The 16,729-nt window shown below is 39.2% G+C and overlaps 1 protein-coding gene across 1 annotated transcript; it reads left to right on the top strand.

The window, feature by feature from the left end:
• Positions 1–13,492: 13,492 nt before the first annotated feature.
• On the top strand, positions 13,493–16,691 carry znf648 (zinc finger protein 648). The gene is made up of 2 exons (XM_026159098.1): positions 13,493–13,836; positions 14,114–16,691. Exon 2 carries the CDS (start codon positions 14,114–14,116, stop codon positions 15,578–15,580), a length of 1,467 nt encoding a protein of 488 aa, XP_026014883.1. The 5' UTR covers positions 13,493–13,836; the 3' UTR covers positions 15,581–16,691.
• The last annotated feature ends 38 nt before the right edge of the window (positions 16,692–16,729 follow it).

The following is a 16,729-nucleotide window of genomic DNA, read 5'->3' as shown; positions in this document are numbered from 1 at the left end:
ACAGCCACACTCCCCTTCTCAGTTTAAAAACTCAAGCACAAGATTACGCTGAACCTTTAGAGTGGTTTTGGTAGGTTTATCATTTCATGTTAAAGCTTGAACACACTGATTGTGCTAAGGACATCACAGTAGATTTCACTCTAGCACAGGCCTGTCCAAAAATAGTGTGTGATTGTCTTTCTGGTCTGTTTTAATCACAAGCTTTGATAAGCTAGAGGCTTAAAGTAGGTTGAGAAAGTAAAGACAGGATGGCAGCCTTTGTACTAAAGTCTGTCTAAAGACCAGCAATTCAATGGAAAAGGGAAGGCGCTTCATTTCGAGAAGTTGTACAATACTATTTAGCTATCATAATAAAAAAGAAATGGCTCAAATTGTGTCACCATTACACAACTTGAACTAATAAGCAAGGCTGACTACTAATCTCCATTGCTCCATTAAAAAGCACATACATACTGTACTAAGGATTCAAATTCAATTAAAACCTCCACAATGTAGACCCACATATGGTGCCTCTCATTTTGTAATAAACCTGAGCTGATGAGAGTGAGTTATTCCCTACACGCACGTGCCAAACGTGTTTACTTGCCAAAATAAGAGTGCTCGATGCTCAGTGTGGATTTGATGCCAAACTTTTAGTCCTGACATGACAGCTCCTCAGGTCATCCTCTCCCCATCTTGTTCATGGTTTACACAAATCACTTTCAGTTCTGCTTTGCACGACTGCTTATCGTTTTCTCAAAGCATGCAGAAGTGTATTAAATTTTTCTGTCGGGCAGCCGCTAGTCTGTTTATGTTACTCCCCCATGAAAATCAATTTGCAAAGATTTGAAACATGCATGGCTTTGGATAGAGTCCTCCCTCCTTTCGTTGTTCATAAGGCCCTATTGTTGCAGTGACAGGAGATTCAAAGCAAATATGAAGCATTGATAATGTGTCACACAGCAATTGTTATGAACAACACACATATTATTACTGGATGCATTAAAATGCTTGACTTGAATTAATCATGGTAAATGTTTATCAAGTCAAAAGCGTGAGGAATCCTCATGTATCAGCTATGGAGCGTGTATTAGTGGAAAGTTAGACGGGGTGAAACACATCTGAACCTTCCTAGTGACCAACAGGGTCTGAAAGGGTAAATACTTTTTATTTACATGTGGACGATATTTTCCAAATGTACAGAACTGGAGTGACGTATTTACCATCTGATGTATCATACTTTGATGAATTACTCTTGTTGTCTCCTAAAAGTTGGAACAACTCCCCAGAAACTGTTCAGATTGTGGTTTGTAGTATGGTGTTATTTAACTTTAACTGGGAAGCAATCATAATAACGATAATATCCAACTTTTGTACTTTCGCTCCTGTAGTTTGTTTTTGTCCTGTTTGCTGATCATGATCTTTCCATGCTCCTCCCCCCACCTCCAACCAGTACTCCCAGTATTCTCTAAGTCTGATTCTGTTGGTGATCTCTTTTTGTTAAAAGGGAGTTTTTCCTCTCCACTGAGGCCAAGTGTTTGCTTTTTGTGGCTTTTCTCATCTTTGGTGTTCTCTCTTCACCTCACAATATAAAGCACCCTGAGATGTTTATTTATCCGGTATTGTTGACAACATTATTTGAAAGTTAGACCATGTTGGGTATGAGTTTTAAGCACAATAGCACTTTTTTTTTTTTTTAAAGGACACCGTCAGAAAAACAAACTTTTTGTCACTTCTGTACAAGTAAACCTTCAGGTGCTCAAATTTTATTAACCAATTTTAAAATAGCCAGTTTATAGCCTACCATTCACCACTTTATTGTAAAAAACTGCAAAACTTCAGCTGAGATTTCATGACACATTCATGATCGTGCTAAAAAAAAGAACATGTGGATGCCACATTTGTAACTAGAATCGTTTCCACCATTTATCCTTTGCTCATGAATCTGTTGCATACATTACTTTTGACGAGTAATGGATTGTGAAAATGTAATGATAAGGGCCTTTACTGAGAGACACATAGTATTCCTCTTCTGTCTGGAAACACTGGAACAAATGACCTTATGTACTTATGGTGTTCTGGCATTTATGAAGTGCTTTTCTAGTTTTACTGACCACTTAAAGTTTTTTACTAACTCTATTCACATTATCAACCCTGTAAACATGTCTGGCCAATTAATAATCATTAGTTGACCTAACACGTGTGTCTTTGCTGCAGGAGACTGCATACACAGGGTGAAAACGCAAACCAAGCACGCCAGGAGATTCAAGCCCAGAACTTTCCTGGTGATAACTTATTATAAAACATACAGACAACAACATTATATCATTGTTGCCATTATGTTGTTGGAGTTCGTTTTTACTGTTTTAATATTTTAGATGGATTTTGACTTGTGTGTCTAAAATGACTAGGACAGAACTAAATTGAAACATAGTTTAGTTTAGCTTTGAGGGGCTATATCATAAACACGGGTGGCCTGGGAAGTTCGTTTCATGCCATGCTTCACTTGCTGAAAATTAAACCATGACCAAGAGCTGGTCTGGAAGAGTGCTCTGGTCTGCTAAACCTGCTGTAAAACATACTTTCTCCAAGGTTCATGGGGTGAACACCTGGGGCATAAAAGGTAAAACATGTTAACTACCTGCTTCATTCAGTGAGGATGCTTTTTTCAGAACAGATGGCCAGAACAGTAGCGGTTTTCACAGTTTCTTAGACACAGTTTTCCCCTTAAAATAATGGCTCTTTACATTTTGCATCGAAGTGGTCAGATTTTCTTGTAATTTTTTTCCAAGTTTTTCTGGACATCGGCTGCTTTTTCACTCATGTTCAGTCCACTCCTTGCACCATAAAACAAATTAGCAAAAAACTCAGTTTAAACTGTATGCTTAGGCATTTTGTTACCAGCAGCCTGTCACAAAAACATGTGATTTGTTCCAATTTCTTTAACTGAATCTATTAAAAAATGCCAAAGATTATACAGTTTCACAAGAATAAAACAGAATGGTGCACCAACAATGTGTTTCATAAAGACCTATCAGCTGAAAACTTTGTATATCTCAGTATGGTGTGCAATGCGTCCTTAAAAACATGTAGAAAACTGGACAAGCGGAAGACAGAAGAAGTGGCAAGTGGGAAAAAAAGCTATCTACAGCAGACAAACAGTGTCTGAAAGTTATGTCCTTAAGAAACAGGAAAAAAAAATCCAGCAAAGACCTGACACATGACTGGAGAGATGCATCTGGCTCTTCAGTCAATCTATCTACTGTCAAATCTAATGGAATTATGAACACATCAAAATATCATCAAATTCTGATCCACGATGCAATACCATCTGGAAATTAGAAATGGCTTTATTTTTCAGTGTAATCTCAAACTCACTGCGAATGCATTGAATGCCTACCTGGATTTGAGGCAGCCAAAATCTAAAGAAGAGCTTTGAATGCCCTTCAGTTAGCCTGGAGAAATAGTGTAGAAGACTATTTAAAGAAATTACAAGCTGTTTATCTCTCTGTATAAGCCCTGAGATGGACTTGTGCCATGTTCGGGGTGTGCCCCACCTCTCTACCTGTGACAGCTGGGATAGCCACACAACAATGGATGGATAAGCAGTTAACGTATATGGATTCAACTGTCAGTTTCTATTCAGCTCAATATGGTGTTCTGAGCTCAGATGCCTTTAAGAAAAGTGGAGCCAAAGTGCATGTAGCTTACAGTAATACACGTGATAGGAGTTTTAGAACCCACCAAACTCAATTTAGTTAAGAGCTTACTGCCAAACAAGAACTTCAAATCACACGCATTGGCCTCCTTAAATCATGCTCAGCAACCAAGCTCAGGAAATGTTCCAGCACTTGTAGAGAGGCATTTTAAGTTACTGCCTTACAGCATATTTTGTCTTTTTTTATATAGTTTTTGTTTTAGTTAAATATAGTGGAGGAAAAACCAAAAAATCTGTTTCCACAAACAAGCCTTACAGCTCGAGACCATCAGCACATACTCAAGCTTCCTTGTACGTGCATATTTATTCTGCTGCATATATACTGTTTCATAACCTATTGAATTGTCCTATTGTATTACAAGCACAGCCACTCCTTATGTTATTTAACCCCGGTGGACTGTCTGTAGAAAGGTGTGTAATTTTGTCAGTTTTCCTTCAACAACATGACGATATTTGAGATAAACTGGTCAGAAGGAAGGTCTCGTGAAGAGAAAGATAACGCCTTCGGCTTTGTTTCCATGGCAGCCACAGTGTAAGCTCAAGCAATCTGGTGTGTGTAAGAGAGGTGGGGGCTGGGTTTCCATACCAGGCAATTACATAACAGCGGCAGTTGAGGAATATGTATAGTACACAAAACAAAGAACAGAGTTTACAAACCTAGACTGCAGCTTTTTTGCTTTTTTTTAAAAAAAATCTGGTGTATTACAACAGAGAATCAGCACACTATGTAATCCCACTTCTTTCTATGGAAAGAGGTACACTATGTAATCCCACTTCTTTCCATAGAAAGAAGTGGGATTACACTATTATTTGCAATTCAGCCAGAGGTTCACAGTTTAATCAGATATCTGTAGTCCAGACAGCAAATGAAGCACCATGCTTGTCCGTGCTAGGTCTAATCTCATCACATGAATGCAATCTCCTGTTCTATGGAGGCCCTTCAAGCCTAGCTATCAGCACTGTCATTGGTGACAGCACACTGGTTGTGACTGCCGCCCCCCCCAAACTCACGTGGTGGTGAGTTTTGGGGACATGTTCTGGAAATCGTTGCAATGTGGTTGGTCTGATGGTTGGAAAGTTGTGCAGCTGTGAAAGCAGAGCAGCACAGTGAGACAGAGAGGTTAGAGAACCCTGGGAGAAGGAGCACGGACGAAGCCTGGACCACCACCAATTGTGACAAACGTCACTGCCATTTTAAACAAACAATCAGCAGTTGCACAAAGAGAACCGGCTTCACCACCAGGATTAAATGTGACCTTAAAGCGATGCATCTTCTTCCACCAGACAGTTACTAAGGTACATTCTCCAGCTGGATAATGGGAAACAACATGGCTCAGTTCAAGATATATCCAAACTCTGCACAAAAAAGTCAGTTATGGTTGGACAAGGAGGTGCTTTGTGTTTTTGTATGTGTGCCCTAATCAGTTTTGCTCTCTTGCTGCACATCCACCACAGCTGACCTGCTGATAGGAGACATGGAAAAGCATAAAAGTGACAGTCCCAAGTATAAGCTGAATACATTGAAATGTAAAAAAATAAATAAATCAGTTAGTGTTAGTTGTTTCACAGAATGGTACATGCGATTGGAAACTTTTCTCAATTTAAAACTGATACACCTGAAGCCTGACTTGACACTTTCTGCAAGACTGGTACCTGATGAAATATGTATAAACAGCTAGGGGGGATTTTGTCTGGTTTAGCATAGACATTTGGAGAAGCAGCTGCTAGGTGTTTACCAGCTTGACTGTGAAAAGACTGAAAGAAATAGTTCAGAATATAACCAGCATTACAAAATGACTCAGTTTAAAACTTTTTTTTGTGATTTACACTAAGTAAAAATATGTAAAATGTTTATAATTTTACAGTGGGGTGCCCAACTGGGTCCCTCTGTGTGGGATCCACATGTGTCCCATACCATCCCACAAAAGATTTATGTCTCCTTCAAAGCTCAAACCAGGGAACTTTTGCTTGATAGTCGAACTTTCATGGTCCCTGGGACTTGAATTTGGATTCCATGGCTTAGTCTCTCACTCTCAGTCTCATACTTCTGACAGAATAACTACATTATGTGGTTTCCTCTTCTCCACAGTTCCCATTTCCCTGCATGCTGTTTACACATTATAAATAATGTACCAGCAAACATGCCGGTGCAGGCCCATAGTGGGTAGGTGGGTGAACTGTGGTGTTGTGTGTGCAGTGCAAATTCACACTTATTCCGCATGGGTCGCAACTGGGTGTGCCTATACACCCACTATAGGTATAGCTGACAGCAATTTTGCTGTTTGGGGTCCCTATATGGGTTTTCTGTGAGCAACACCACTAAAGCTTGCCCACAGAAAACTGTCATGGGGCCCAGAGGGGTAACCCACGGGGGCAATGAGTGAGTCCCTCTTGGGGACCCAATAGTACACAACTGCTATGGGCTCCACATGAGTTAGCCCATATGGGTATTTTGTGAGCAAGTCCGTAGTGGATTTGCCAAAAGAAAATCCATATAGGAGTCCAAAAGAGCAAAACTGGTCTGTGTTTGTTCACCCTTTTTAGCCATACCCACTTGGGGCCAATGTGAGATAAGTGTGGTATTTCCCTGCACACACATCCCCACAATTCACCCACATCCACCTTTGGAGAATGCAATGGTCTCATGTTGTTAGTATGCCACTGAGACACAGTGTTCTGTCTAAGTGTGTGTGTGTGTGTATGTACGCATGTGTCTATGCTTTTGTGGTCTTTGGAAAAATGCAAAAAAAACCCTGATTAGATCTATTTTCTGTGCTTACTTCAAACAACAGATTAGTCTTTGCCCTGACAAGGACAATCAGCAATAAATTCATCCTTGGCTATATTTGTTTTTGTCACTGTCTATCCAAATGTAGTTAAAAAGTGTCAATCAATGAATTAATCACTGCTAACAAATGGGATGGATAAGTTTGAAACAAAAGCAGCTAACTGAGTTGTGAGTTGTTTTCAAAATGGATTCCCTTACTCTGATTGGCTTTCTGGACTCTGTGGTTCTCACAGTGCAAATTCTCCCCTCTCCCCCTAAAATCTCATCCTGCCATTGACAATGCCCCATTCCAAGACCTACAAGAAGTACAACACCACCCCCACCCCAGAGTTAAAGGCTGTGGAATTTTACAAAGGTCACACAAGTGAGAGGAGGGTTAGCACGCAATCAGATAGAGCCTGTAAGCCTGAGGCAAGTAGAATAACATGAAAGCACTAAACAAAGCAGTTTTGTCACTATTACAGTAGTAAAAATTATTTTCTGGCCTTCTTAGAGACGTACATTTTTATACACATTTTGTAGGATTTGATGGATTTTGTGGCCATTTTTGGAATTCAAATGTCCCCTGGCACTCAAGGTCTTTACCCTGTTAATGATCATGACATGTTCTTGAACCAGTGTTCTCAAAGTGCAACCCTCAATGTGCAAACCTTGGAGAAAAAACATTTCTAGTGCACATTTCATTCATACATAGTTCATTGTATACTTTGATAAAGAAGTGCAGAGCAAGATTTTTAAAAAGCATGATCCTTTTTTAAATTCAAAGGATCAGAGCCAGGAAAGTAATCCTTTTTCAATAATGAGTAAAACTGGTATCAAGTACTGTAACAGCTGCCTAATTATACAGCTGTAAATGTCAATAAATCATCATCCTCTGACATATAATAAACACTAACTTAAAGTGTTTTTATTATATGTCAGAGGCTACCTAAATACCTCAGTAATTAAGATATTTGAGACTTATTTGTCTGCACAGTAAGCTCAATAGATATCATTCTATCCTGTCCTAAGACAAAAGAATCTTGTGACAAAAGTTCAATCTTGCTGTTTGCCTTAACTCATCCTGTCTTCAGTTGACCTTGTCCTTTAATATTTCCTTTGGTTTTGATAACCTTTGTCATTTCTTGTTGTTATGTTAAAAATCTTTGTTCATATAAGTCATGTTATATAAGTGATTGAAAATAATAAAATATTGGCGGCCACAAAATAAAATCTAGATGACAGCAATAATCCGATTGTTTATGTCCCTGTAAAACATTATAATCAGATAACATTTTGGGAACCATCTTCTTACAAATAAGAGCTGCTTAGTTTTGCTTAGCTTATCTTAGCTTAAGTTAATGACAATTTACCAAACTACAAGCTACATATAAAGCTCATTAATATAAAGTCAAAGTATCCAGGCTACACATAGCATGGTATGCATCAAGCCTTAGTTGCTGGTAGATGTAGCTGTTTTCCTTACTGGTAATTGTCTTCCGTTGGCTTGTTGAAAGGTCTTTGAAGCACATATTGCAGGATGACGACAGTTTTATGGCAATTTTGTGTCATTACTGCTCATTCTCTTTTCTGGGCTGTGAAATGCTGGACTCGCTTATTTGGGCATAATGTTTCCTTTGGCAGTTGTGCCTTGATTCACTGGGATACACATTGCAGAGGACAATGGTGTCACTCCTCACTCATCAATCAATTCTAAAGTCGCTGAAAAGACGTTTTTTTTCCTAACTTTTCATATGCAGTGTTACGCCATCACTAGTATTTTAACAACTTGGTTTGGGCTTGGTTAGAAGTGACAGGGTGGTCACTTTCAACTCGTCATTTCTCAGCAGGCAGCAGATGTGGTAACTGGGCAGATTTTTGACCCAAAAAACAAATGGGAAATAGAATCGTACATGGAAATGCAGTATATAGGGGAAAAACGATTCTAACAAACTTGAAAATCTAGATTTGGTATGATTAGCCTGAACTCTTTGAAGCAAGTGTTGTTGTTGTTTTAACATAGTCCTCAGGAGTAGTTCTGCAGGATTACTGAAGGACATTCAAAGCTCTTCTTTGGATGGTGGCTGCCTTTTGTTCCCTTCTTTGGTAAAATGATCCCACACTGTTTCAATAATGTTCAGGTCTGAGCTCTGGGCAGGCCAATCCATGACTGGTGGAGTTACCTTGACTCTATCAACACACTGGTAAAAGTAAAATTTGTCTTCATCACCCCATCAGAGGTCCAATTTTGTTTACCACAACTTTTCTCCCTGTTTCCATTTTTTAAGAAAATGAGGCTTGAGTGAGTCAGTAGATTGATTCACTTGAATGGTCAGCTGATGTCCTTTTTCCAGTGTAGTACACAGCAGGAGATATTCTCTGACTGACTCCATCAGTGTCATGGTCCTGGGTCAAGCGACCCAGTGTTTGAGTTTTATGTATCTTTTGTATTTATTTGTGCCTTAGCTTAGTTCACCTAGTTAATTTCTAGATTGCTGTTTAGTCTTGTTGTCTCCCCCTGTACTAAGTCTCCCTGGTTCATGCGTCATGTCTGCGTGGTTATGTTTAGTTCATGTCATGTCTAATCTCCATGTTTCCTGTTTTACTTTGAAAGTCTGTATTCAATGTCAGTGTATTTAGTTTCACCTCTCCTGTCCTGTCGTTAGGTTCATGTGTGTCAGCTGTGCTCCCATGTGTGGCCACTTCCCCTGATCATCCCTCATGTGTATTTAGTCTCTGTGTTTCATGTAGTCTGTGTCGCGTCGTCTGTGTTTCCACCCTCCATGTTGTCACAGCCAGTCTTAGTATTCATAGTTATGGTTTCCTGTGTCTTCTTAGTTTTTCCTAGTTTTACTTTCCCAGTTTAGTCATAGTTTAGTTTGTCACTGCGTTTCTGCCTTGTCTGCACTCCTTGTCACCAGCCACAATAAAGGCTCGCTTTCAGTTAAGTTTACTCCAGTCTACTCTCGTGTGTTCGCACCTGGGTCCACCACACACACCACCACACGGTCTGCCTCCTCAGATCGTGACAATCAGATTGTTTTCACTTTTGGAAATACACAGTTTAAGTTAGGTGAGAGCACCGAGATGCAGACAGTGCAGGGGACTAGATACATTAAACCCGCTCGCTTGTTGGAAATTCATTGGACTGTTCTCACATGTGACTAACTTGTTTTTTGGAAACTGGCTGAAGAAGTGAATGCCAAAATCAAAGTGCCTCAGACAATTGTGTTCTCCCATGCACATCTGTTACATAACATCTAGAAGAGGTAAGGGCTGGGGTGCTTGTGGGAAAACAGATTAGCAGTATGGTGAATCAACAGAAGTGGCTCCTTCCAAATAACAACTAACAAAGTCCATCTTCCAGCACCTCCAGCTCATCTGTTCTTATCTCACTCTTGCATGCAAATAAATAAAGGTTCCCAAATTGTTGCTGTAAAGTTGGAGCCCTAAATTTTAGCCACTTCCAGAAATAAAAATTTCCCCAGACTCAAATGTTGTAAGCGTGTGTACTTTAAAAACAGTCAAGACAGAGTGGAATTAGGAGTACTGTTGATAACTTTGTACACAAAGGAGATGTTTACAAAATAATCCATGTCACAAAACAAAACAAAAAAATAATAATTCACTAACACTACATAAAAGCATAATCTAAGTTTTAGTATGGGCAGCCTAACAAACAACAAAAATAAAAATATACCAAAATATACCATGAGCTGGAACTTGCTTTAAGTGGATTAGTTGTATGGGCTTTGTATGCGCTTTAAGCCTTTAATTATACTTATTCAACAGTACCTGTCAAATGCAATTGCTGATGGCAAACTATAATCACATACTAAGGTAAATTGGACTCATACAAGTCCACTTCTTAATAGACTCTAATTTAAATTTTCTCAATTGCAGAGAAATAATAGAATGAAAATCCTTGTAAACTGAGAAACTGCAGGTGTGAGCTTGAAGAACAACCAAATTCACTTAAAAAAAACTACTAAGGACAAAGAGGGCAGCTTTTAGTCTCCCAATACTGTAATATTCACCCTAATGAATGGTATAAGTTTAGGGTCCCATCTTTCTGTGACCTTATGTCCACAGATAGTAAATAAGATTAGGAAGGATACTTACCAGCAACAGGTTAGTAAACACTTTCATAATAAGCTAGTACCCCTTTCAACACTAAAGTCATTCTAACAGGATGTTTTTCGACAGTGCATTGGTACAACTGTTCCTTACTATATTTAGAAGCACACTGAAGTTATGAATCCTGCATGCCAACGATGGTGCCAAGCTTGTCAGCGCCGTCCAAGATGCAAACATACTGAACCACTAATTGTGCACATGAGAAGTAAGCCTGCAGCTTATGTGACTACATTCAAATAACCAGTGATCAAATCAGGTTTGAATTAAATACATTACAGTTTGTTATCATTTACAGTGTTCAGCATCATAAAGAATCTTAATTCAGCTCTGTCGGGTTACTGTTGTGCTTTGCATTGCACTCTATTGTAAGCTGTTTTCATTTTGTTCTCCCCCTGTACCTCATCACCCCATGCACGAACCAATTTGGCACAAAAAGAAAATCTACATGGAAAAACTTTACTGAAAAGTGAAACCACACCAAATTTATATTGAGTGGTACAATATGTCCTTTAAGGTAGAACTTATGTAAGTGGATGAATAGTGAAAAAAACCAACAATTTCCACAGCCACAGAGTGAAGGTCTGTGGAAAATTCCCCATTTGGGTATGTTCTCAATTAAGGCAGTTTACTCTCCAGCATGAAATTGAAGAACCACCTCCAGGATGACTCTGCACTTTTTCAGTGCACTTGAATGAGTTGCATGGAAATCAATAAAATGTTTATTCAAGTGTAACTTCCAAGGAAAAGCAGGTCAGTCAGAGCGAGTAGAACTAAAATTTGCATTTGGAGGAAGAGTCGCTCTCTTTCCATTACTTGCTTTGAAGGAATCACAAGGGGATTATAACACTTTCTTTACTGGGGGTCTGGAAAAAACACAAACACAAAGTAAACTAACAAACCACAATCTTTTTACTCCCAACAGAGACTTCCTGGGTGATGCTCTTCATGCTGATTGTTAGTACAGCTTCGGCATCCGGGTTCACGTCACTGCAACCCACTTATGCAACATCCACCAAAGCTTTGTTATGACAGCTTCAAGTTGATACATATACAAAGAAAAAGAGTAATTACCAGTTTAACTCCTGATCTGATTTTAACATTATGTAGAGTTAGAGTTACTTTTTCAAACTTGGAACTTGATGAATAAACTTGAAATAAACTAAAAATGATGGTTTTCACAAAACTAAATGTTGGACAACACATAAATATGCACAACTCCAGAGATTATTTTCATTGTTCTTTTTGTTTTTTCTTTTAATTGTGATATCTATGAAATTGTCCTAAATTGGTGTATCAAATCATCCATTTGTACCTACTGTTCAACAAAGGGGGCAATATCCCTGAAAGCTTACGTGAGAAGACATGTACAGGTATTCTTGTGGTGGATATGTGTGGGAAACTGAAGCCAAAACTTTGTGTTGAGGTACAAACGAATGGAAAATGCAGCCTTGTAAAGGTGATTTGTTAAGGATCTGATTTCAATCTGTTCTCCTGGGAAAGTGCTCTGAGTGCAGACTACAACTGTCAATTTAATTAAGATTTAAGTTACTTAACACATGCAGGTTTAAATCCTGTCAGTCCCTATAGTGTAAAAAACAAAAACAAAAAAAAACCACCATTAATCTGACAGGGAAAAATAGGAAAGCTCTGGAGGATTTTATCAGGGAGGGGAAAAACACGAGTTCTCAAAAATAATAAAGACATGTCCTACTATTGAGTATGAAAGAAATATTATTATATTTTGATTACAGGACAAGTGGATTCCCTTATTTCCTTTTCCATGATGACTCTGTTTACTGAATGGATATTTCGAGGCCATCTACTGGCAAAAAACTGGACTGCAACTTATTTATCACAAAAGCTGTACACAGTGTTCTCTAAACAAGGGGGGGCACTAAGTTGAAGCCATTCTCCCATGTTGATTTTGTTAAGCATACGTCGGGCACATATAAGTATCCTTCAGAACTTCTGTTGTTTCGAAATCAACAAGATTCATCTGTTGATATATCCATAGATATTTTTTTTTTCATTCAGAGACTGAGCTGAAAACATCGTGTTTTTTTCTAAAGCAACACAGATGTCTACAATAAGATGCATTCTAAAATTCACCCTTTTTTCTCTTTTTCGTAGAGCTGGTGATTTTCCACAGTTTTGGCTTCTGACTTGGCAAAATATCAGGTGAACAGTGACATCTTGTGGTCGTTACCCCAAAATGCTCATGGACTTAAAATAGAGGTGAAAATAACTTTGCTGTGATCTGAAACACCGTCATCAATGTGATACTTTATAGACTTTTGGACAGTACGGTGCTCACTCTTAGATTATTACTAACGGTTAGAGTTTAACGGGGAATGAAAATATACTTGAATATTAGCTGTGCTGAAACGGTTAGTGTTGGTCAAATGTTTTCAGCTCAGTGTAATTATTTAACAAGCAAATGGTTTAAATTTCTGTCCGTCTCCACCTGACCTCATAATGCATTTAATTAAAATATCAATGCACTAGTCGCATACTTACAAATACGACCATTATTTTATACCCGTTCAAAAACAAAATATGTCACTCACTAATAGCAAGGGCGAGTAAACTTAAACTGAGCAAAAATGTTTCCAGGTCTGTGATATGTAATTTAAGTAGAGTGTTGCATTTTGTTTCTTCCTTGGCTTAAAGGTAATTTGAACGTTTTATTAACGCCCTCCTGAGAGCGTAACCTAAATATCAATGCGCGGACGGCGGCACTAACTCACACATTATCAAAAACATTTTATTTTCTTCTTTTTTTGTTGTTGTTGTTGTTTTTATTTCTATTTTTTAAAGCTGTTAAAACAAATTAATAAAAAGAAAAGAAAAAGAGTCAAAAAGAGTGTTGGTAAACTAAAAGTTAATTAAAAGTTAGTCTTTCCAGTTCAAGGATCCAACTTAAGCGAGTAAACTGTTAAAGTTTCCGACTTTCTACCGTCCAACGTAATCTGAAAGTCTCCGTCTGATGCAATTACTCAACAAGTCGTATGTAAAACGGGTGGCAAGTTCAGTGAGCGGAGGGTAAATTGAGCCCGGCTGTGAAGATATAATTGCTGCTGCTGACTTGCAGGATAGATGCTGACCTACAGAGGCTTGCTGCCAAACTCCGCCCGTTAACGCAACCGGACATCTCTCATAGAGTTATACTAGTACCCGGGCTAGTATATCTCCCTGGCATCTCCGGGATCTGACCTGCTCGCGTGGAGACTCCAGGGTAAGCTACTCTATAAAACGATTTAATGTGTGAAATTACAAAATAATGAGTTGTTTTTATTTTTATAGTAATATAACGCTGCGGGAACACATAGTAAAGTTCTGGTGTCATATGACGAGCATGGTGTCAGAGCATGTGTGGGATATTTACATGATACTGGTGCATGCAGCAACAGCAGACTTGCTGCAGAAAGTCTGTGTGGCATCAGTTATGAGTAAAAAATAAATAAATAAATAATTCAAAACACATTTCTGACAAAATCAGTGTCATTCTGCAGATGTCTACTGGGACAGATGTTGACAAAAAAAGGAAAAGGAAAAGGAAGGGAAGTGTCACTCATTTTCCCCTGGATGGATACATCTTGAGTAACACTCACAGTGTGAATATAGAGTCTTCATTTGGCAGTAATGGTGTAAGGATGGAGCCATTCCCAGAGAGTAATGAGATTGGAATCCTTTATCTGAATCCTCAAACACCAAACTTCTCTCTTGTGGAGAGGTTTGCAGGGCTTTCACCAGGAGAAGAAACACCAATCCAGGATGAGCAAGAACACAAAGGGGCATCGCTACGATGCACTACATACACTAAGACCAATGAAATATGTAAACCAAATGACGTGCTCCAGGATGCTGTGACACAGAATGAAAGCATGTTCTTGAAACAATCCAAGAGCCAAAGTGATGTCTCAGACCAACAGAGGACATCTAAGCTAGAGTTAAGTAGTGAGGAATCTTCTCCAAGCGAAGGTGAGAATAAGACCAAACATCTGAATGTAAATAGTCCTTCACTTATGAAATTGCTTAAAAAGTGTAAAGACGACAAAATCCCTCGACTTTTGGTAGCAATGAAAAAACGCAATGGAGTTGACACTGACACAGAGGAACGTCCATTCAAATGCACGCACTGCCAATGGGCTTTCAAGAAGCTGTGCAACCTGCAGAGTCACTTACAAACACACACAGGCCTCAAGCCGCATGTATGTGATATATGTGGCAAGGCTTACTCTCATCAAGGCACGCTGCAGCAACACAAGCGTCTGCACACGGGTGAAAGACCGTATCACTGCCCCTTCTGTGTCAAAACCTATATCTGGTCCTCAGATTACCGTAAGCATATCCGTACACACACTGGTGAAAAGCCATACATCTGTGACACCTGCGGCAAGGATTTCATCCGCTCTTCAGACCTGCGGAAGCATGAGCGGAACATGCACACCAATGACAAGCCCTTCCCATGCACGCACTGCGGCAAGACCTTCAATAAACCCCTAGCTCTGAAGCGCCACGAGCGTAAGCACCTGGGAGAAAGACCCTTCTCCTGCCCCGACTGTGGGAAGAGGTTTGCCCTGGCTAGCCGCATGGCAGAGCACCAGAAAATCCACAGAGGAGTGCGTCCTTTTGTCTGTTCTGTGTGCTCCAAGTGTTTCACAAAGTCCTCCAACCTGACCGAGCATGAAGCCATTCACAGCGGAGTGCGGCCCCATAAGTGCACAGAATGTGGCGTGGCATTTGCCATGGCTTCCCGTCTTGTTCGTCACCAGTTCATACATAGTAAAGAGAAACCCCACAACTGCGTGGGCTGCAGCAAGAATTTTAGCCACCCAGCAAAACTGAAGCTTCATCAGGAGCAAAACTGTGCAGGGAGGATTTTTGTTTGCACAGAATGTGACAAATCTTTCCAGTGTTCCACAAAACTTGCACAGCATGTGCAGAAACATGGGGACAAAAGTGTCGCAGCCTGTTAAAGACAAGAACTGTACATATCCATTACTGTGCTACAGCTGTTTCATTTCAGTTATTAAGGTCAAGAAACATTGGACAAAAGGTTATAGGGCACCACTTTACATATGCTAATGAGCAATATTTATTTAGAGTGCCATGAGCTGTAAAATCTTCACTCTGTTTCCCCAGGGTGCTGGGTTCCCACGAGAATGTCTTGGGATAAAAATTACCGCCAGCACAGCACTGACACTGGAGCTGACAGTTTAATGGTGTGATATGAAACTCATTAAAAGAGCACTGAACCCTTTTTTAAAACTGTGAATGCACTGTAAATGTAATTAATGTTACCCACAATATAGCAGTTTTGCATTTAGGCATTTAGGCATTTTATCATACGACTTCTTCAATCATGCACTACAGCCATGAACTTTACAACACATTTCCCAAAGGAAGTGTGGAAATACATAAATGCACCACCACTCTGTAGCAACAGTGGCAGAAGCCAAACATACACTAGACATACCAGCTTCAAATGATAGGCAGCTTATTGTTCTTAACCCTTGCGAAGAATAATACAAATACAATTACAATATTTAAGTACTGCTCTTGAGTAGATAAGATTTTGCATCACTGATACTAAAAACATTACTGTGACAACATTAATAGACCAGTGCATTTGTAATCATTCAGGGAAGCTGGATTGCCAGTCAGTTACTGCTTACTCTTTTTGCTGATTTTGACTTTTTGGATGTGAATTTCACGTACTAGTACTTTGTATTCATAGTGCGCTTTATTTATTCAACTACAGCATTTGTCATGCTTACTTTTGTAGTTTAATTTCTATTTTACCAACAGAAATACACATAGTGAGAAAAATTGAGTTTGCCCGGATACAGAGTGTGATATTTTCTAAACACAGTAATAGCATTTATGATATTGTACTAGATGTCAGATTCCTATACGTTAGGTTTAAATGTATTTTAATCATGCATGCTGCCATCTTCTGAGTTTTGGTTCTTTGTAATCATATTGCTACATGTACAAGAAGCGTAGCATGTTTGGAGTTTATCAGTGAGTAAAAGTGAACTAGCATTTTACTGTGAATCCGAATCTCAATAAAGATTTTGTATAAGATGTCTGCCTGTTGAGGAGGTTTTTTTATTTGTTTATTT

The sequence above is a fragment of the Astatotilapia calliptera genome, chromosome 23 (genome assembly GCF_900246225.1).
Source record: "Astatotilapia calliptera chromosome 23, fAstCal1.2, whole genome shotgun sequence".
NCBI lineage: Eukaryota > Metazoa > Chordata > Actinopteri > Cichliformes > Cichlidae > Astatotilapia > Astatotilapia calliptera.
Note: the sequence above shows the minus strand (reverse complement) of the source record. Positions and strands in the feature narration are given on the sequence as shown.